Source organism: Perca flavescens, chromosome 7 (genome assembly GCF_004354835.1).
Source record: "Perca flavescens isolate YP-PL-M2 chromosome 7, PFLA_1.0, whole genome shotgun sequence".
Lineage (NCBI taxonomy): Eukaryota > Metazoa > Chordata > Actinopteri > Perciformes > Percidae > Perca > Perca flavescens.
The window spans coordinates 12,395,419-12,418,844 of NC_041337.1; the positions used below are offsets into that span (position 1 = coordinate 12,395,419).

Sequence of the window (23,426 nt, forward strand, 5' to 3'; positions counted from 1 at the left end):
TGAGGACATTAAGATGTTTTATCCAGCAACTTTAATATAATTATAATAAATCCCATTTACAGTATATGCCAACCTAGCCCTGCAACCCTCCTACCACCACAAAAGTCTGCTTTGCTGAGTCAAGAGCATGTGACGATGCATTTAAGGATTTAGGAGTTTGACACACGGCAAAGTTTAAAGTTTTATTGATCATACAGTAGAATAGCATGAAGTGAATTGGTTTCAGGGGAGAGAGAACATGCTTCATTATTGTACGACTTGTTTTCATCCAACAAAATCATTGAACTCGGTGAATGTCAGTGGCTTTAAAGTGCATGAACCAGAGGAGAGCTGCGACAGCAGCAATATTCAAAATGACATACACCGGAGGAAACTGTTTAAACATCTGAGCATTGCCCAACTTCTCTTTGTTCTTTGGTTTTCTTGTTTTGACTTTGTTTATTCATCCTTGTCTCGAAGCGCCGGCTTCATCCTCCGCTGCCTTAACTTGTTCCCAACAACTGTGATTCCTCAACACAAAAGAATTAAAGAAACTCTCAAATGAAAAACACAATCTTTTCATCTTGGGCATGAGTTAATTACCAGAGCAACATTACTGAGCACGCTGCATGTTTTTTTTCCTCAAGCGTTCACATGATCGTCCTCTGGACTGAACATAAGGATATATTGATTCTGACATGTTTATTTCCATGGCAAAGACATGTTGGGTTTCCAACTAGACCAGCACATTTAGGTTTGTCGTCCATGTGTCTGTTGGAACTTTTCCAGTAACTTTTATGGGAGGATTTTTTAAACAATTCTTTGACAGACACAGACTATTGTAGTTTGTGGGCCAGGATCTCTTAATTTGTTTTATTTCATTTTGTGCACCTCACACCAAAGGCGATGGGAATGTCAGAGTCACAAATTGCTTGTCTCATTGTGTCCCAGTTGATTTGCAGATCTTGATAAATGGGTTTCTCACTGTAGGCAAACAGACTAAGTTATTTTTCACCTGTTCGTGAAGTAACATATTCACTGTTAGCTGAGAAGAGAAGTGTTAGCTGGTGCTGTAACTGTACTATGCTACAGAAATTGAAAGTTAATATTTGCACAAAGATGTAGTGCAGATTTGCCAGCCTTTTATAGATTGGAGGGAGACTTTTGAGGATGGAGCTGGTTTTACCAAACCTAGAGGCTGGGAGTGGCAGACCGGGGTGGTGGTTCCCCTTTTTAAAAAGGGGGACCAGAGGGTGTGTGCCAATTACAGGGGTATCACACTTCTCAGCCTCCCTGGTAAAGTCTACTCCAAGGTACTGGAAAGGAGGGTTCGGCGGTTAGTCGAACCTCGGGTTGAGGAGGAACAATGCGGATTCCGTCCTCGTCGTGGAACAACGGACCAGCTCTTCACTCTCGCAAGGATCCTGGAGGGAGCCTGGGAGTATGCCCAACCGGTCTACATGTGTTTTGTGGATCTGGAAAAGGCGTATGACCGGGTCCACCGGGAGATACTGTGGGAGGTGCTGCGGGAGTATGGGGTGAGGGGGTCTTTTCTCAGGGCCATCCAATTTCTGTACAACCAAAGCGAGAGCTGTGTCCGGGTTCTCGGCAGTAAGTCGGACTCGTTTCAGGTGAGGGTTGGCCTCCGCCAGGGCTGCGCTTTGTCACCAATCCTGTTTGTAACATTTATGGACAGGATATCAAGGCGTAGTCGGGGTGGAGAGGGGTTGCGGTTTGGTGGGCTGGGGATCTCATCGCTGCTCTTTGCAAATGATGTGGTCCTGATGGCATCATCGGCCTGCAACCTTCAGCACTCACTGGATCGGTTCGCAGCCGAGAGTGAAGCAGTTGGGATGGTTCTCAGCAGGAAACCGATGGAGTGCCTACTCCAGGTAGAGTCCTTACCCCAAGTGAAGGAGTTCAAGTACCTTGGTGTTTTGTTCGCGAGTGAGGGGACAATGGAGCAGGAGATTGGTCGGAGAATCGGCGCAGCGGGTGCGGTATTACATTCAATCTATCGCACCGTTGTGACGAAAAGAGAGCTGAGCCAGAAGGCAAAGCTCTCGATCTACCGGTCAGTTTTTGTTCCTCTCCTCACCTATGGTCATGAAGGCTGGGTCATGACCGAAAGAACGAGATCCAGGGTACAAGCGGCTGAAATGGGTTTCCTCAGGAGGGTGACTGGCGTCTCCCTTAGAGATAGGGTGAGAAGCTCAGTCATCCGTGAGGAGCTCGGAGTAGAGCCGCTGCTCCTTCAAGTTGAAAGGAGCCAGTTGAGGTGGTTCGGGCATCTGGTAAGGATGCCCCCTGGGCGCCTCCCTAGAGAGGTGTTCCAGGCACGTCCAGCTGGGAGGAGGCCTCGGGGAAGACCCAGGACTAGGTGGAGGGATTATATCTCCAACCTGGCCTGGGAACGTCTCGGGATCCCCCAGTCGGAGCTGGTTAATGTTGCTCGGGAAAGGGAAGTTTGGGGTCCCCTGCTGGAGCTGCTCCCCCCGCGACCCGATACCGGATAAGCGGACGAAGATGGATGGATGGATGGATGGATGGAGGTTGTTTTGTTTGTTTTAAACCCTAAATACATAGCAAGCTGCTCTCTGTCATAATTTAAAATTTAACTGAAGTCATTATGTATCACAAGATGGCGGTTGCATAACATTAGAGATACTTACTGCCCAATATCTGGTGCCACTCTTTTGCATTAAACCATAATTGCCTGAAGTAATAACAGCATCAAATTGTTCTGGATGCAAAATTGACTTGAAAAAAGATCCCAGAGTTTTGGCGGAAACAAATATATAATTGACAGATTGTCTGCAATCTTTGTATATTTGTGTTTTAATTTCATCATTAACCTTTAAAGCTTATGTACACTGTCAACCTTTGAATCGTACTTCTATTGTCCGACTTCAGACGTGTTTTGAGGTGTGTGTGTGTGTGTATGCTTGTATGCGTGCGTGCGTACGTGGGTGCATGTGTGTGTTGCCTGAGAGTGTGTGCAACCTTGTAGACTGGAAAGATAAAGTGAACTGATGCTCCAGAAGGGAACATTAATAACAACATGAAAAGTGGGATTTTTTTGAGTTTCTGTCATAATGAATATTAATTACAACAGAGACTTGGCACCAAGAAATCTGACAATAAGACAGATATTTTGTTGTGATTAATGCCTCCTCTATTTAAAAACACTTCCTCACATTGCCTCTCTTGTTCTTATCCTGGAAAACAGTCTGTAAAGAGAAAGGACCCAGGCTGCTCCTCCGGTGAATCCATATTGTTCTCACATAATATAAATCAATGCCGGGCTCAGGGAGCTTTTGGATCACTAAATGGCTTTGTGCAAACTTGGCAAGAGAGGAGCCACAACTGTCCCAGGTGCTTTATTTCTTACTGAATGTTGCACAGAACTTTAAACACTATACAAACACATAAAATATAAAACCTTTACTAGAATGATAGAAATGTACAAAAACACCTCAGTTGGTATTGCTTTATTTGGACAGCTCATTGTTGATGCTCAACTTTTGTATTAGGTAACAAAACGCAGATGTTAAACATGTCATTTTGACAATTGGTACATCTTCACAGACTATAATATTTTGAAACCTATAACCCCGACTCAGACATTTAATACTCTAATGTCGGGCTGAAATATGTAACTATTGGATGGATTAAGACATTGATGGTCCCCAGAGGTTGAATCCTACCAATTTGGCAATTGAATCCTTTGAATCCCTTTTCCTCTAGAGCCACCAGCGAGTTGACATTTTTGTTTTTTAGTGAAATGTTCCGACAACTATTGGATAGATGAAATCCTGATACAGGTACATGTACAGATTGTTAAATTACCCCCATAGGTTGAATTGTCAGCACTTTGGTAGTCTGTATCCACGACGTGCCACTTCCAGGATTACTCTTGTTCTGCCGGAAATTCTGCCGGAAGTCACTCTTTTGGATGTCTGTTTTCAGATGTCCCGTTACCTTCCGCTTTCTTTGTGTTGTAATTTTAAACTCGGGTTGATTTATGAGGACTATGGTTAACTGCTCCTCAGATTTCTGCAGGGTAAATCCAGACAGATAGTTAGACTATCTGTCCAATCTGAGTTTTCTGTTGCACGACTAAAACAACCTTTGAATCTACACATGTACCACCAAAACAAGTTCCCTCCCGAGGCTATTTAGCAGCGGCATCGTGGCTTCGCTCGGCGCTTGGTATCGCCCGAGATGATTGTGATTGGTTTAAAGAAATGCCAATAAACCAGAGCACGTTTTTCTCCCATCCCGGAATGCTATGTGGACTAACCAGACCCTCCTCCACAGCGCTGTGGAGGAAGGTCTGGCAATACGAGACTAGCACTTTGGTAATCCCTTAACCCTTTCATCAGAAATATTATTATACAGTATTTTATATTATTTATTTTTTCAAATGACTGTCATTATCTACAATAGACATATGGATTGAATAAGGCTCTGTACCAGGGCTGAGTATTTTGTTATTTGCCTTATTACAAATTTCAGAATGATTTTGAAGGAGGTTTTCTTACTTTTGGAATTTAACCTGGAAGTTACAGTTTAATTTCAAACCTCAATTATCATTGTGAGCATGTTAGCATTATGACTTTAGCTTTAAGGCCGGGACACACAGGGCCGATAATCGGCCGTTGGACAGTCTGGCGAGGTCAGTGACTCGAGTCTGTTCGGTGTGTCCCATGCCGTCGTCAGTCTGGGGGGCTGTCGGCCTTAATTTTGGCCGACCTGACATGTTCGGTCGGAGGCAGGGCAGTCGGGACTCACCCGGAAATGGCGAGCGGAATGAGCGTGACTAGAGTCTCTCAAAATCTGACAAAAATTCAGCAACTGCATGGCCTATTTCTCGCTTATAATGTATTCTGAAACATGTTTCAGTGAACTATTTTAGTACAATATGAGATCGTATTCTGAACGAGCCGCCATGACAGTCTGGCTTTGAATTTCTGGAGAAAACAAAACCATGTGACGTGTTTGTCCAATCAGCTGCTGGTTTTCATTTCTTGGGCAACAATACAGATTAGCGCCGCCTGCTGCTATGGAGACGTATTACGTTTCTCAAGTCGGTGTTGCCTCAGTGTGTCCCGAGGCAGTTTTTTGGACCTCGGGACCCGACTGATCATCTCGACTGGCTTTTCTGTCGACGGTCGGCCGTCTGGCTGGTGTGTCCCGGCCTTTAAGCACAAGTACAGCTTCACATAGTCTGTTGGGGCAGAAGCATGGTCAAAGCAAGTATGTGGACACTAATGACAATGCCTGGCCCAGATGGCACAAACGTGGTACTCGACATGTGTGAAGGTAACAAACGCCAGTCTTCAAGGAAGTGATGTAGAGCTCACAGCATTTCCATGGCCACAGTAGTAAACAAACATGGAATCTGTAGCAGAATGTGTACGGCTCTGTTTAAAGCACAGAAGGATGAAAAATTAAAACATAGACGAATGGATGTGTGTCAGATTGAAGAGGTGATGCAGTGTCATAAATATGAACATGTTCAGTTAAATCTTCTTTAAACTGGGCAGCAATGGTTGCTTTCCACAGAACTGAACACAAAGAGAAGGGGGCAGCTTTCTTGTTGTGTCATGTTATAGCGGCCCCAGTGGCAATGCTCCAACTTCAGCTCGCGCTTGTGTCTAGTTACGATTTTCAGGTGGCATACTCCAGAACGCAACACGTGAAATCGATCTTGTGTAACTCAAAGCATCTGCGTTCACGTTCTTGCGTGGACCATGTTTCTCTCCTTAGTCTTGATAAATCTATCCTTGATTAAGACACTTAATACTTTTCACACAATCTGCTTTAGTGAAATGTTAAACTCACGTCAAAGAGTATGAATCTGACTGGGTAGCTTTGTGTACCTTCTCTCGCAATACCAGCATTAACAAACTGCTATTGTGATGTCTCCACTCTGTTTGCATCAGGGTGTTCGAAATCCTTGTAATGGATATATTAGGTTCTAAATTGTGACACAGATCTTGTGAAGAGTTTTGTGCGTTTTGCACCATCACTGTCCTCCTTTCCACAGCAGACTGCATGTCCTCTAGGAATAGGCAGATATAGGCAATATGCTAAGCTCAGGGGGTTTAGGTTGCAGGTCATTTCCCAGTGGGATCAGCCGGCTCCTGCAGAGGGCTTGTGATAAGAGTGGATATTGGAAGCTATGTAAACCTTGTTAAGCTGCCCTTCCCCTGTGCGCAGGGGGTAATCCTAAACACCTGGGCTAGTTAACTGGGATTTGGTGGGATTAGGGGCTCAATGAGGCAAACCTGATCTTGCTTCTGGTTAAATCCATTTTCATTCTTATCTTATCACATTCTTTCTTTTCTAATTCAAACTCAATCTAGCACTTACACGTTACCTTTTATACCTAGCTATTTTATGTCTGCCCAAATTTGTTATTTAGGTCTATGAAAACTTGTCAAGCATAACTGTGATTCATTACTCTGGGCATGAAAAAGTTCATACTGTACATTATATTTTAAAAGCTCAAATGTGTGTTTTTTTTATCCAGTTGAAGGCTTCTTGTTTTAACATTTTATTGGTTGGTTGTTGTAGCCACGCTAGCAGCATGGCTTTTTGGGATGGCAATGTTGGTCTGTCGGTCAGTCCACTACTTTGGTCCAGACTGAAATATCTCAACAACTATTGGCTGGATTTTTTGGAAATTTCATACAGATTCATGGTCCTCAGACTATGGCAATCCCCTTACCTTTTCTCTGCCATCACCATGAGGTTGAGATTTTTGGCTTTATTAAAATATCTCAACAACTATTGGATGGATTGCAAAGAAGTTTGGTACATATATCCATGGTCCTGAATGAATGAAAGGAATCCTAATGACTTTGGTGATCTCCTGACATTTCTTCTAGGGTTGTTACAGTATGTTAACCTTTCAATTCATCCAACACTTTTTGACCAAATACACGCAAAACTAATGACATTGCTAAAAGCCGCTGTACAAGACTTCATTGTTTGTTTGTATGTTTTTTAACTGGGGACATTGCCCAAATACTCATTGTTTTGTTTTCTTCCAATTCTTATTCAGACTTTTAGATATTTCTTTAAATTCCATGGCCTTTTTTTCAGAGACAAATGTCCAGTTCATCACTTAAAGGCCACTGCAGCACAATCAATAAGTGGGTGTGTTCATAATTTTGGAAGAAAATGTTCTTGACAATGGCACCAATTTAACCAAGTTTAACTTCACAATCATGAGAATATGATTTGTAGTAACTTTTAATGTGTTTTTGTATTTGGTCTTTCACTCTGAGTGGTTCAATATAGCACAGTCAATTACATGGAGTTTGACATTTCGAAAATCTGTATTTTGTGGTGTAACTATGTCACCATCAACAACAACATTTCTGCTTCATCAACTAATCAACTCCCCCCACCCTCCTCCTTTCTAGATGTGGACGAGTGTGCAGAGGCGCTTGACAACTGCAGCATTGATGCCATCTGCCAGAACACCCTGAAGTCATACAAATGTATCTGCAAGTCAGGCTATAAAGGGGATGGCAAACATTGTGAAGGTAAAAGTTTTAACGGATTAATATGCTCATTTTCAGCTGTAGCTGGAGGCACAAACTTCTGCTCCCCTCTGTGGGAGCACAGCGAGGAGTTTTTACAGTACATTGAAGTAAAAGGAACATTTCTCATGTTGATTTGCCTTATCTTTCTGAAGGTAAGCCCCTGGGCCAGTGACAGGCTTGATAAAACCTTCTGTCTCACTCAATATACAGTAAGTCATTAGCTTTAAGACTCTCCTGAAGAAGGAGGAAAGGCGAGGGAGAGAGCGGCGAGGAAGGGGAAAGCCAGGTGCAGAGTGCTCCTTTGTGACAAGATGAAGTGAAGCAGTAAATTTCCTACACATGTTGGAGGAGAGAATTAAGATAGTGGCTGAAACGGCAGCCAGAGGCCCTGCCAAGCAGCCAGGGATATTTCCACAGCCAGAGGCAGGCCTCGACTGTCAGACACAAGTCTGTTTTTCTAGCCTTTTTCAATGTGCCCAAAGCCTCAGGATCATTATATTCCACAACTTTTATTAGTATTATTACAAAACCATATTTCACAATGCCATTTATTTCCTTACTAGTATTATTCTTTCATTTACTTGACCGAGTGTTTTTCATGGCCTCCTGCCTGTAGGTCATAAAAGTTTACTTTATTGAATCTATTGTAAAGTATGTGCAAGGTTAGGTTTCCATTGAACTGAAGGTTAGCTGATGGCTCCTCAAGGCCGATATACTCATACCATTCAAAATTCAAAAGCAACATTCATAAAAATAAGAAAGAATTCAAAGCGTTTCAGTAACTGGTGGTAAGATTTAAGAAGCATGCTTTGTGATCGCCCGTTGCTGCACCTATTTGTGTTAAAAGAGAGCCGCAGAACTAAAAAAATAAAATGAAAGCATTCTCATGTTTCCATGCTGGTTGGCTTAATCCTCATTACCACTTCCCACCCAGCTTGTCTTTATAGTCTATGGTTCAGGTTTGATTTTTAGGTTTTAGTGATCTAAGGGCTTGGTTCGATGTAACCTGTAGCAACATCTGAGATTTTTTGAGTCCATATGAGTTGACGTTTTTATCTTCCAGGTTCACTCCTGATTTGTCCTACACTCTTAAAGGATACATTCACAATCTTTCACGTCGGTCTTATAATAGTCAGGTGTCTATTTGAACTTTGAAGCAGGTTTTGCTTGCTGTAAAAAGACCGAAACTGAGGACAAAATCCTAAGTCCTTGGTTTGTGCAAAACATCTATTCCAAAGTTTAAAGCTACTAGGAGGCTTCAGCAGTCTGATTTAGTCAAACCTTGTAGGTATCTTTCAAAGTGTTAGGACAAAATTCCCTGGTGGACAGTGTTTTAGAGGGATATTAACAAAAAGCAGGAATTCTGTTTGAGGTCTCTGTAGTTTTTCTAAGGCATAAAATACGACAATGAACCCCATAATGACCACCCAAAGCACAAACAGGAGTTTTGAAAGTCATTTGAAAAGAATCAGTTTCACTCTCAATAATTTTAATTTTAATGACTTAATAAATTAGATGTATAAGTTGAATATAATAATATAATAATATCTTATGTTATTCATACCTATCTAAACTTTGATATATCCTATTTTATTATATACTGTATACAAATCTTGTCAGTAAACCCAACTAAAAACTGTTATTCTTCTTATTACATCCATTACATTTCAGCCTCAGAATTAAATCCATGATTCTTTTTTTATAAAACACAAACCGACATCTTGTAGATGTAAAGGGAGAAAAGTTTGGAGTTGACTGAGGAGGATGTGACAAGCTATTGGAGAAAAATCACTTTTGTGTAAACATGTGGTTGGTGTTTCAGGTTTAGAGAGGAGTAGAAAAGTGATGGTTGATTGTGTGCTGTGATCGGGGAATGACAGAGATGTGTGGGAAGTAGAGAAGCAGGGAGCAGGAAAGTCTATGGAGCAGGAGAGTGTTTCTTTGTCTCTGTCCATCTGCTGTCAAGTCCAATTAAGCCCAGAGTGAGACAGCCTCAAAGAGAGGAGATGAGCGATCGGGATCATCGGCCCTAAATGGGCCAGTAAGTGCTGAGTGGAAGTGCACTGTGTTCTAAATCCACCTTGTCTGGCGCTCCTCAGTACAGGCCCCTCAACCATCATCATAACCATAACAGACAACTCCTCTCAGGCTGTCATGCCAGTCTGCAGTCTCTCTTTATCTTCCGGCCTCTGCTCTCTTACTAATGTGTCACCGTTCTTCGGTTTTAGCTACTCGGACTGATGAACTCTAGAGTAGGATTGATTTATCGGACCGATGGTCAATAACCTTTATTTTATTAAGTATTGGCTATCAGTCAGCCTGCAATGTCAATAATGTCAGTACTAATGTAATGGAGATTCCTTTCTGACGATGTACATTCACATCGATAAATTATATTTTTCAACTGTATTTCCTTTTTGCTTGTGTTTTGTATATGTATAATGGACATTTCTGTACTTAGCTGCAAATTGTCACAAGTGACAACATTCTCTGGGTCTCAGTAGAGGGCTTTTACAATCTGTCAACAATAACATTCCAAAGAGAATAAGCAATTTCTTGGCATGAAGCTGGACTAAAAAAAAAATAAATATGGCATAACATCTTGGCTATCAGTGGCCTATTAGGCTTTAAAAACAAAAGTTTCAGTGAAGCTCTGGCATATACCCAAGTTACATCAGTAACAGGTGAACCAACTAATTAGCACAGCTGTTGCCTCGTCCCTGTTTACCTCATAAGACCTCTTTTGAAAGTAGAGATGGAACAAAACAGATCATTTTATTTCTCTGTATTGTACCAAACGGCCTAATTGCTCTCACAGATTTAAAAAGGAATATTTTTTTGACATTTTGGGAAACATGCTTATTTGCTTTCTTGCTGAGATTAAAGAGCATATCAATTCCCTTTGAGATATAAAATGTTAATTAGCAAGCTTTAGAGGTCATGGTAAGTGGAATTTGTTATTTTTGGACTGAGCCTAGCTGTTTCCAGTCTTTATACTAAGCTAAGCTAACTGGCTGAAGCTTCATATTCAATGGACAGATATGAGAGAGGTATTGATCTGATCCTCTCATCTAACTCCCGGCTGGAAAGCGAATAAGCATATTTCCCAAAATGACGAACTGTTCCTTTAAGGCTGTTCCTACATTATAGTTCCTAAATGAATCTTGATTACTTCTAGTTTTGAAGGACCTGCTCTCATATGCTTGTGTATCTTCTCTCTGCAGATGTTGACGAATGTGCAACTGAATACAACGGTGGCTGCGTTCATGAGTGCATCAACATCCCAGGAAATTACAGGTGCACATGCTATGATGGCTTCCGCTTGGCACATGATGGGCACAATTGTCTAGGTGAGTGTGTGGTGTGTGATGTGGGGGAGTGTGTGTGCAATTACCTCACAACGTGTGTGTGTGTTTGTGTGAGTGCTAAACTGATTTTATTTCCCTACAGTACATTTTCTGCAGATGACTTAATTATGCAGGAAAATGTTATATAAGGGGCTTTTGTCAGGCGAACCCATACATTATACTGTATGTGTCATATTACAAACTCAGCCTGACATTACCCATGTGGTTGCATAAATTCTTCTCCCTGCATGTCTAATGTCACATCATGAATGGTAATATATGCTTCAGGGCTGAATTGAGCTCTTATTAGACTGCTCCATCAAATATGAGCCATTTCCTCATTTTACATTACAGGTAGTCTCCAAATGTGTTTTCACAAAAGTAAAAAAGAGACCTTTTATTAATAAGTCTGACGAAAAGGGGTGAATTTATGAAGAGCTTGATTCCGAGCTGAGAGCTCTGAGTTAGCCGGCAGCTGACTGTACTTTCCCATGGTTTAATATTTCAACAGTGTGCCATTCATATTAACCTCACAGAGAACATATTACGCTTTAGAAGGTTATGAAATGAAGGGGAAAAAAACACTGATCTTCCTGCTGTTGGCAGCTGCTAAATATAGACATCATCTCCTCCATTCTGTCCTTCTGGCTTGCTCCTTCTCCCCCATTCACCCATCCTGCATTCCTTTGTTTTGTTTTGATACCTCCAAGTCTTAGACCCCGCTGCTTCTCAGAAATCATCTCCCTCTTAGTAACAAACTCAGCATGATGCATTTCACTTGATATTTAAAGTTGACTAACCCTTTGTAGCTGCTGTGAGCTTGTTGCAGATGGAAATAAAGGGTGACTTGCTACAGAGGATTTCATATTCAGGTGAAGTGATGACAGAAAACCTTATCAGCACTTAACAGTGATTCACTGCCAAGGCGCTTTTGCATGCGGGCACACGAGGCAACACACTCGTATCAATTTACTTGATGAAGTGCATGCAATGCTGGGATTAAGGTGGAATGGAAAACACTTGTATCTTTAGATCGATAATAAACCTGCCCTGACTTGTCGATGCTCTCATGGCTCAGATTCTCACTTTCTCTCACTCTTACTGTATTGGTCTCTTTCGCTTCTTCCCTCACTTTCTACCTCTTCCTCACTCATGCGCTTGTATATACTATTTTCCAAGCCATTTAGCAATGGCGTTCAGTTGTGCGTGGATCGTTTGCTGTGCCGTGGATCAGCTCCTGCCTTGCGTGCAGGTGTGTAATTGCAATAAATGGTTGTGTGGCTGCTGCTGTTGCATCAAACGGAGTTGCATCCATCGATCCCTTTGATATAATTTGTCATAGTGAAACACACGATCAAACACGGAGAGAGCTTTCCACGTTTTTTCTTCTTCTTCTGCCATGTTTTATTTTTCCCAGCAAATGACCTGTATGCAAGACTTCTTGGTTGAGAGCGGACTCAGAAATTCTCTCTTTTTCCTTTAAGGATATTGATCCAATATTTATTTGTTGTTTATTTGAATAGGGACAGATACAATAAAGATAGATTATTACATAAAGAACAATCCGATGCCTGTATCACAGTGTTTATAGCCATGGCTAATTCGCAACACCTGTCCCTAGAAGGGCTTTTAACAGTTAAAAAAAACAACCAATTTACTCATTTAAGCATAGCAAACAGGGCAGAAATATTCACAGAATGGTGTAGCTGTCAAGGACAAATCCAACTCTTGCCTTGAGACCTGAAAGGACACTAAAGACTTCTTTTTTCGAGAATTTAACTCATTCTAATGCCTCCGCTCTGCTCTGCTAAGGAAATAATCCTCAGCACAAACACAAGAGAGGAGAGGAAGAGGTATAGCCGAGGTTTCACGTTAAGGCCCCAGCTTCCTCTTCCAGGTTTAAGCTTCTTTTTGGCCCCTGAGAAAAGATTAGTCCCCTTGGCCCTGGAGTGGAGAGCCTAAGCAGCTGGTTCCCAGACGAGGTCAGACCCTCAGAGCCCTTATAGACCAGATGTGCCCGAGGCTGCACAGGACGAGACATTCACCTGATCCTCAAAAGTTCACACTGAGTTTAGAGTCTGAGATCGTTAAGGTGCTTCTCTTTGGATTTACTCCATGTTGTGTCTCCACAAAGCTCCAGTGATTTTTGTATTATTTTCGTCTGCTTTTCACGGTTACAGTGCTATTTAAACTCTCAGTAATGTGTGTGTGTGTGTGTCAGCATCAGCTCAGGGACAAGCGAGTTAGGCCATTGCATGCTCATCCCTGTCGATGTCTTCTTTGTTTGCTGGCTGCCGCGCGTGCCACACGGCTCCTTGTAATTGGATGTGTTGGCAGCATAGTGACATTGGGCGGTGGCAGAAGGCGGCGGAGCGTGAAGCAGAACGCTGCCTAGTGCGCCTCGCCGGGGATGCTCTGGTTTCTGAGGTCTCCTCTGACTGCCCTAAACCCCACAAAGATGTCAGGGAGTCAGCAAGGTGGAAGCAATGCAATATCACAGCACACTGCTCCTGTCTGTGCGGAGTGAGATGTCACTCAATGTATAATTTACCTCACAGGGAGCTATTGTACCCTCTCAAAACTCACACTGAAGAGAGGAAGTGAAGCATATAAGAACTTGATTACATCTTTTATAACTGTCATGACTATTATCTCGCAGAGGTAAGGGAGGGATGGTATTTAATCACCACACCTCTTTCATGGCAAGGCTGTAAAGGATTTTCAGTCTTAGGAAAAACAGAGGAATCAATGTCAATTTAATCCAAAACACACATCCTCTTTAGAATGAAAACCAGATGCAGCGAGGCTATTAGTTCCCCACTGTAGCACCACCGTCCCCACATTTATGACCTATGTGTTTTGGTTGAGGTCCTACAGAAACCCAAATACCCTCTTATCATTACTAGTTAAACTCTCTAATAGTTTAATACTGTAAGCATCTGAACAAATACTCCCTTTCTTTACAAATACAAATCACAACATTTCACCTCCATCTGGAACTAAAAGACACAAATAAAGATATGAATAAAAAGTGGAAAGGCAGATAAAACATGGAGAGAGTTTTCTAAGTTGATCTATCATGTTTTATTTTTTCCTACAATGACTTGAATGCAGGAGGGCAACACGTCTTGGTTAAATAAAATGGAAATGCCACAATCACATGCAGTGACTCACTGGTAGGAACAAAAGCTGGCTTGAACACACACATCACACACATCACACACATCAGACACACACACACACACACACACACACACACACACACACACACAGCTTAACAGGCTATGTTCCTTTGATTTCTATTGACCAACATTTGGTTTGTATTGATTCAGCAGTGCTCAATTCCCTGTGCAATCTATAGGGAAATGAATGCGCTTTTACTTTAACCTTCCCCAAAGACGCAACATGATCTATAACACAAAAGCAATGTCATTACAGCTTTGAAATGGGCTTTTGAAGACCAGCTTTGGAGTAGCAACTAAGAAAAGGTCACGTCAGTTAACACTGTTTGGTATTTTGCTAATGGCTGTAATTGCATAGTGACATTGTTTTTTGTTGTTGTTGTTTTTTTAAGAATGTCCCTCAGAATCTTTTTGATAGAAAAACTTCATCTGTCATCTGCCACAAAGTCTCTTGAGTCATCGCCTGGCTGAGCCTGTGTCCCTGCTCTTGTAATCTTTTGGGATCATGTTGCAAGGTTGGCTAATCAAACAGGAGGTTTGAGAATGATGTATTATTGACCAGGTTCTGATGGGAAAAAGTAGTCATCAAAGAGCGTCACGCTTATTTGCCCCACAGCCTTTGCTGCTTTCTTAAATGCATTCCTTTTAACTGCATTGGCCACTCTTCCAAGGCAGTGATGATAACATCCTCACCCTTCACTTGTGCAGAAATGATTTGATTCTAGCTTGGAAGAGGTGCTTTTAACCACTACCTTTAACTCCTGAATTTGTCGGATTGAGTTAGGAAAATGATGATCTGGTTAACCCCGCTCCCATCATACCCAGAGGAGATACAGGATAGTACAGACACTGCTGAGGCTTAGCACTAACCCTCCTCACTGCCCCGCTGCAGATGCAAATACCCCGCTGTCTCACCAGTTAGCAGTCACTTTGCTTTTGTTGTGACATGCATGGATCGAGTTTGGACAAGAGAGTCTCTCCACAATTCAGAGGAGAGGAGCTGGAGTGATGAAGGACAGATTTGAGATTGGTGCATTAGCTGGCTCCTAAATGGTATATCAACTCTCTCTCTCTCTCTCTCTCTCTCTCTCTCTCTCTCTCTCTCTCTCTCTCTCTCTCTGGATTGTTCATTCCCATTCACCATGAAATGAACAATTCCAGCTGAGCCCACTGGCAGGGCTATGGGGGAAACTCAAGCCTGAGATTGGGTTTAGGGATGTAGCAGACTGGGAGCCGTCAGACGTCGGCGCAGGGCCTCTTGTATTCTTGGCATGAGGCTGTCCACCCAAACACTTATCCTGGGGTTTTGTTTTTAAAATACTTCCAGACTTGTTTTGGAGGAACAGAGAAATGCCATTTACCATCTTAGCTCATAGTTTTTCATTCAGGAAAGAACTCAGCGAGAGATTGTACGTGGACTCTACTGAAAGCATGTGCTTATTTACCAAAATGGTTACCCGGGAGACGGGCCCAAAGTCGAAAAGTCTAAGTTTAATATAAGCTGAACTAGTTTTGTTTATGTAATAGCATACAAATCATCTCTACCTGCTGATCTAAGAATGAAACCCTCCAGTAAACAGACATGATTTTATTCCTGTTTGCTTGGCAGATGTGAATCAGTTAGCTCTATTAGACACAGGCAGACAGGAAGTGCTGGAACTAATAAATAGTTCAAAGCTAAATACTGTAAGTGTCTTAATGCATCAACTTCCAGTTTGAAATGGTCACCAAGACTTCTTTGATTTAATAGAGTGTGTGTTCTGCAGATGAAAAATCAGGACTTCCTGCAACATATCAATTTATACAACCTCAGCTGACGCGTGTCAGACTGAGGCTGAATGCTGCTAACTAACACAAAGCCAGTTTCAGCGTCTGTGAACTCAGTTGTCCTCTCAGGACGGGCTGAAATCTGGCGCCTTGGTCACTGTTCATTCAAGTGGGTGAAGAAATGCGCCGTGTCATTGAACTCCAGAAGCAGCAGAGAAAAAGAGGAAATCCTGTTATCCTGTTTAAAATAAGAAAGGATCTTGTTTTAATTGGAGCTGGCTGTGCATGTGCCATTCCTTCCTCGCTGACGCTCAGTCAAGCCAAGCTGGTGTCTGTTCATCTACCAGAGCAGCACGTCGGCTCCTGCAGTCCACCAGCTGTTTTGCTGCCTGTCGCCGCACATGGCTCCGATTTGCTGCCTTATTAAAGAATGTGTGCCTCTTCAACTCCTGTAAACGAAATGCCCAAAGAGGCCAGTGTCCGTCCAATCACCTCCTTGTATCTGGTCTGTCTAGACCACAGAGACAGTTTTGTCTGATCTAGACAGAAGCCAAGCAGTGGGATGGATGCATGGACAGCTTTGATGACAGGCAGCGGTAGTTTTTCACTCTCCCCCCGCTGGCAAAAAAAACCTTTGGGTCAGCAATAAATGCCCCCAAAGTCGCTGAATCTTAAAAAAAAAGGTGAGCAAAAGAGTTGAGTGTTTCTCCAAAATAAGGGTTCAGGAGTTTCTGTAAGGCAACCACCATGTTTACATGGCTCTAAAGCTCTGCGCAAGGCCAAATGTTATATTACAGCCAAGGCTATCTGAGAAACCAGCAGACATGGCCTCCGCAAACACAACCAATCTCTTAATCTCTCTCCGTTTGAACCTTCCTTTGCCGTAAGTCTCCTCGAGTGAAACAGGGATAGAGCAGAAACAAATCTCGTTTTTCAGATGTAAGGCAGCCCTTTTAACTTGATTAAGACGTTTTTTTTTTTTTTTTTTTTTCATTCTCTCAAGAGAATTTAAAAAAAATGTTTTAAGTCTAAATAACATGAGCACTTCTCCTGGCCATGCCAGAACCCCTTTCCGCTTGGAAATATTTGCTTTGGACGCCAGACTTGCCCAGCACACAACACATGCAATTATGGGAGCTATTTAAACAGGAGAGATCTACTGACAGGGGACGCCTCATTTGGAGGGATGAAGGAATCAGGAAATGAAACCTTCATTGATGCGCCGAGGGTATGGAAAGAGAATTCCCCCAGGCCCTCTAAGGCTGGTTGCATTTCTCATGGGCATTTTGTGCATGCGTCGAGGACTGATGTATTTGAGTTGCCTTTACATTTTTTGGGGGGTTAGTGTATGTGTGTGTGAGAGAGAGAGGGAAAGAGAATTTCTGTGTGTGAGAATGTTTTCCCGTATGAGTTATGGAGTTTGGGTTTTTGGTGCCTGCTAACAGTTTATCTGTAAAGGTGCAGCTGTAGGTTGTTGGCAGCTTCCGTCAGCTCAACGGTCTTCTCTCTGTTGCTGCCACTTTCATGATGGGGACCATGCGGTCAAAACCAAGGCAGCCACACAGTTGAATGAAAGCCTGCCCAGCTATTTCTGAACTGTCCTCCCTTTACTCAGATTTAAAGTCTAAATGTTAACTTTACTGAGCACTTTTTTTTCTGAGTGCACTGTTTCACCTGGCTACAGTGTAATGCTTTTCCCAATGACCTCAACTGACATGTCACATGAGGAACGAGACAGTTTTGCTGATGGAATGTGAGAGCAGGACAGCAAACTTGGCATGCCGACGAGGGTCATGAGTGCTACCTGCCACTGACCCATTTATCAACACCAGAGTTTTCTGTCTGCCAGGTGCCACTTTGTGAGCACAGTCTCTGTGTGTTTATGTATTTTGTGAATCCACATGCCCCTGCATTTCTTTGTGGAAAAAGAAGAAAGAAGAAGACAGAGTGAATTTTAATTTCTAACTCTGCCGGCCTGAGAATTCCACAGAAAGGAAACTTAATCTTGAGGCCTTCTCAGACTGGACAAATAGACAGTAAATTAGTTTCGCATGACGGTTTTATTAAAAAAAAGCCTTGTGTATACAGCAGATTATTGATGCATCGAGCAGAGGGATGGATAAGGTTCCAGTGTGGTTGGTAGTGAGGGACAGAGCCCAGGTCTCAGGGGGAAGAGTCACCTCCACAGCCACAGTGCAGTCACGCACAGGGGAGGCTGGGGCCACTAAGCTCTGCAGCATGCCAGACAAACAAGAGCAGCCAAAAAATGACATTGTGCAAAAGCTTACATGTTGAAAATAAAAAAAATATATCAAAAGATTCATAGATGTTCCACAGCTCATTTATTTCTTTTGTCGAGTCACTTAATGAGTTGGAAAAAAATTGTTTTGTGCCATTAGGAGAGAACAGCTGGTAGTGCACAATTCGTTATGGGTGGAAATGAAGTCAGCAACTCTCATTTGTGGTCACTTTCTCTTTTTTGCCCCGTGGCAGGACGAGGCCTCAGGCGACACCTTTGTAAATGCTCTGCCTTTGTATGCACTTGAGGTGGATTCACATGGTTGCTCGTTACCCCCCCTGCTCCCCCCTGCTCCCCCGATGTCTCATACTCTCTCCTCTTTCCATCTTTACTTTTCCTCTCCCTCCTCCTCACCGCCCTCCCCCTTTCCTTCCACCTTCCACCTCCTTCCTCTCTCTCCCTGCATTCCTCCCGTCATGGGGCTGACAGACACTCATCATCAGCAGGTACTCTGGCCCAGGTGGATCAGGTTTCCCACTTGCCAGGAGATTGTGCTGCATGTGCATTTTTATGGCTTAGTGCGGCACAGTTGGAGGTTTCCAGTGCAACTCTGTGTGCTACCATGTCAGATAACCATTAAGATGGACACAACCTCCTCAAACAGCTTAAGACAGGCTCCCTCTGACTTTTCATAATATCTAAACACTTTTTTTTGTGTCTTGTGTTTTTACTTTTGTATGACATTTGCACTCAAATCACATCCTTTGTGGTTGTTGTGCCTATTTAATTATGGAAGGGAGTAATTTCTAAAACATTTTCAAATGAGAAATACATTTTAAATTCTTTAATTTATACCATTGAACCTGATGTTCAATGTTTTTTTTGGGTTCTATTTCAAACAGCAGGTTTTTGGGAATTATATTATCATATGTTGTGGTGGACTAAGTTTATTTACCAAAGTACTGTACAAATTTGAGGTACCTATTTCCATTTCACTATGCTACGCATATACTTCTACTCCACTACATTGTCAGCCAAAAATATGTACTTTTTACTCCACTAAATTTTACATATAAACATATATTTAAATTATAACTTAAAATATGATGCATTTTTATAGATTAAGCTATCAAACATTATATAAAGTAGTTAAAACTTGCTCCACCTTAACCAACTACAATGGTAAACTTCTGCTTACATGCTTACTGCTTAATGCACCGCTAATAATAATTCAATAATATAAGATATAATAGTGTAATACTCACTCAAGGGCCATTTTTCTGAATTGTGAGTACTTTTGCTTTTGATACAAAATACTGCCTTAAAATACAAAACATTTACGCTCTTTCAGAAGTACTGTCGGTTAAATCACGTTTGCTCTAATAATACTTCTAAATGGATACTATATGTGTGTGTTCCTATTATCTCTGATGATGATTTACAGCTAATTGTCCAATAAACAGGTCACAATTTGATTCCAGACAACCTTCAGACAAACGGTAATCGGTGTAGTATTTGTTCTGTCTTGAAGTGATCTCATTAATTTTGTTTTGTGCGTCTGTCTCCTGCCAGATGTGGATGAGTGCTCAGAAGGCAACGGCGGATGCCAGCAGATTTGTGTCAACATGATGGGCAGCTATGAATGCCGCTGCAGAGAAGGATTCCTCCTGAGTGACAACCAGCATACCTGTATCCAAAGACCTAAAGGTTAATCACACACACACACACACACACACACACACACACACACACACACACATTGATGATTGGTGGAAAACAGCAGGACATGTTGGTGCATTTGACTCAAGGTTGGATATTGCTTTATGTGGTGAAAGCTCATTATTTAATGCAACATTTGGATGATGATGCAGTTGAATCTTGAAAATGTTCATGCTCATGCATTTTTGAGTAATGTGATGAGTTGTGCCCTAACAGGCCTAAATGAAAGGTGAGCAAAGGTAGGTGTCTCCAGTCTGAGGTGGGGAAAAAAGAAGACGAACAGGGATAAATCTCTTTTTGTTTTCCTCCCACTCTTTCAAATTGGACCAATCTAGTGCTTGGCAGCATTTGAAGGTATCGGCGGTATGAGAGTGGCCTTCGGGGAACTGCGAGCAGAGAAAACATTTAAAGGTGTAGCCTGGGGCAGACACACCTCTTGTTTATAGAGCATTCCTGTGGGATGGAGACGTAACAGTAGAAGGTACAGAGCCAACCTGCTATGAGGCTTACTCATCCAACACAGCAGCACTGCCGACATGCATACTGTACATTTATAACGTCATTGAATTTAAAGCAATGCAAGCTGTAAGGCACATATCTCTATTATGCATATTGTTTTGTAGCCGACAACGTAGAATTTTACAAGTCTATGAAACAACAGCACAGTGGTTGTAGTTTGTAACAAATACCCTCTAGTTTGTTAAATCACATATTTTATGTCATAAAAATAGATCAGTTACTCAGCACTGCCAGATTATTTTGCTGCTCTGGAGTTGCTGTATGCATTGCTAAATTGTGGGATGGTATAAGAAAAAAACCTGCGGAGTTACAATGTGCTGGTTTTAGTCTGTTTGACTTGGATTGTTATAAATTGTTTAAGTTTCAGCCTTTCCATTCCTAGTGCCAAAGATATTTTTGACCATTCACAAGTTATTTACCTGATGAATCTTATTATCATCATGCACAGACTAAATGCCAACCTACAATTACAACAATACTACAGAATACTACATTAATGGTACTACAGAGTACTTTTAAATTTTTCAAAGGAGGATAAAACCATTTCTGGACTTATTTGTGAAAACTATTTCAAAGAGTCAGGCCTCTGGGTGGGTGTTTCCTGGCAACTGTTGACTGACAGCTGAGAGCTGGCGTTGCTAGGAGATGCACTGTCAATTTCCAGGGTGAGCTACTGACTGGAAGCAAGGGGCAACCTTCCTGAGCAATGAAACATATGCAGAAGTGCCAAAAACATTGAGTAGTCACTTGAAGCTGGCTCTAGAAGTGAGTCAATTTCCATAGACCCCCATGTTATAAATGCTCAACTTTACAGCAGAATTAAACATCTTAACAGCCTGGTACAAAAAACTTTTTTTTGTCTCTAACTGTCAAGATAGCACCGGCGGGAGCCGCCCACATGAACTTCATTTGGGCTCTTCAGAAACAAATGGGTGACATCACGGACAAGCTGTCCATATTTTTAATAGTCTATAACCAGAGCGTGTCAACATTCTAGAAATGATGATACCAGACGTTTCCCATTTTTTAACAAAGCCCACATAGCGTTAGCAATCTGTTAGCTAACTGTAAGCGATTTAAGCAGCCTGTCACTTTATATAGCATTAAACAAACAAGCTAGGCTAACTAGCTGCCATTTGGAAAGTATAAGCTACTGTAGTGGGCCTAGCTTGCTAAGGTAAGCATTGTATCCTGACTAGTTGTTACTTTTCGCCCATGTTATTTCACTCCTGGCTGTTCAGGCTTCCTGTTTCTGCTTTGTCGCGCGCCGCTAAAAAAAATGGAGGGGTGCGCACCCTCTGGACGCATTCAAAATGCTGGCGCGCCAGCGCGATCTATGTCATTTTGACATCACATTGGCGCGCGCAAGCTCGGATGCGGCGACTGTAAAACGGCCTTTAGTGTTAGCTGTCTCTATTTGTGGTTATAGCACATAACCAGACTGTCCAAAGTCAAGACAACGGATGTTTCTTTAACCTCCATACGTTGAATCAGTCAATGAATTTTATTTATATAGTCCAATATAACAATATATCACTCCCCCTGCAAACACTCCACTGCAGAACAATAAATAAACGTAATTCTTTTCTTTTTGGTAATTACAATTTTGACCAAATAAGTCAAAACAGATAGGCTACCACTGATTTCTTAGCAAATATGAATTTTAATTTCAGTTGGATTGTAAAATCAGACACATTTTGCTGCTGTTTTTTATTTATTTAGTTTTTTAGGTCATTGAGATTTTGACTCCAACATACAGATATCCTTGTTTTTTTCCGCCCTGTGCTGTTCTGTGTTGTGCTGTTGCTCTGTGTGTTTGTCACACTACATGTTGCAAAGCGTTTCCTGCCTCTGTTTTTTGTTCGGTAGATTTCTCTATAGATTAGAAAAGCAACATCAGAGAAAATGCTGAAAAACAGCTGTTATCACTATCACAAAACACATTTATTCAAGAAGTAATTATCCAGCTGTCTACAGATTCCTTGGCTCCACCAGTTCATGCCGGGACTGTGTCGTGGACCTTTTGGTTCCTGAGGTTCGCAGCATTTGTCGTTCAAAAAGCCCTGACAACATGTACAGCAGGCTCCGAGTGGCTCTTCATCTCTGCCCATCTCTTTTCTATGATAACTGCTCATGCTGGGAGTCATTAGACTGTGATGTTCCTACGTCCCCTGGATGGTGTACCGAGGATCTTGGAAGTCTGGTTTATGAGATCAGTCTGGCCTAGTAAACTGTCAATGTTTACATTTCATAAACGCAGTGTTATTTGAGTGGAGTGAAAAGCTGGATCATGTGTTTCAAAGCACTACTACTATTTCTGTCAGAAGCAGACTGTGAGCACCGGTCCAGTCTCGCCAAGCTCCCCCTGTCTCACCTCTTTTTGTTAATCTTCCATATTCATATTCAATTTGTCTTTATTGCTTCCAGATGAGACACATTTGGATCAAGAGATTAAAGCTGCCATAAATCTACAAACTTCCTTAACTCATCAGATAGCTGTCTGTCTTTGTTTCATTATTTTCAAAAGACTAACAGACAGAACAACTACTCATCTGCTTATTATTACTGCTCTATTACAACAGTGTGTGTCTGAGGGAAAATGGAAGTAGGAAGTGGCCTGTTAAGTTATTGGACAATAACCCTGTAGAAGTGCTGCAAATATCACTTTCCTTGCTTACTGAACATTTGTTTTTATTATTTTCATTATTAAGTGGCTCACAGGGGGGGTGGATCATTGAGAAAATTAAAACTGATCTAATCGCCCAGCCAAGTCGGATTAAATGCAACCCTCCATCCATTCTGCAAAACTCCACTTAAAGAGCAAAGCCTGGGGTGCAGTTTGCTCATGAGCTTTATTGTTCTCATTAAAAAGACATCAGCTTTCCATTTCTTTCATTAATGGGTCAGGTGTTCCCTGGGCCACTTCTGCGAGTCTTTCTGTGGACAGTGGAGAGCTGGTCACTGCAGTGTATGTCGATAACAGTCTGTTTCCCCTGCTGGTAGGAAGCCCTTGTTAGCAGTGAGCCTGTGCCAATTAGGCAGCAGGGGTCTGCCAGCCTCTTAGCTAATGACAAGGCTGCTGCTGGCCTGTCTCTTATTAGACCTGCCCCTGCCC

The 23,426-nt window shown here is 42.1% G+C and overlaps 1 protein-coding gene across 2 annotated transcripts in view; it reads left to right on the forward strand.

The window, feature by feature from the left end:
* scube3 (signal peptide, CUB domain, EGF-like 3) overlaps positions 1-23,426 on the forward strand; it is a 79,654-nt gene that overhangs the window by 13,690 nt on the left and 42,538 nt on the right. For both annotated transcript variants that reach the window (XM_028581901.1, XM_028581902.1), the window contains exons 2-4: positions 7,416-7,538; positions 10,763-10,888; positions 19,646-19,780. In XM_028581901.1, the coding sequence (XP_028437702.1) occupies positions 7,416-7,538; positions 10,763-10,888; positions 19,646-19,780 (384 nt within the window). The remainder of the gene's footprint in view (positions 1-7,415; positions 7,539-10,762; positions 10,889-19,645; positions 19,781-23,426) is intronic.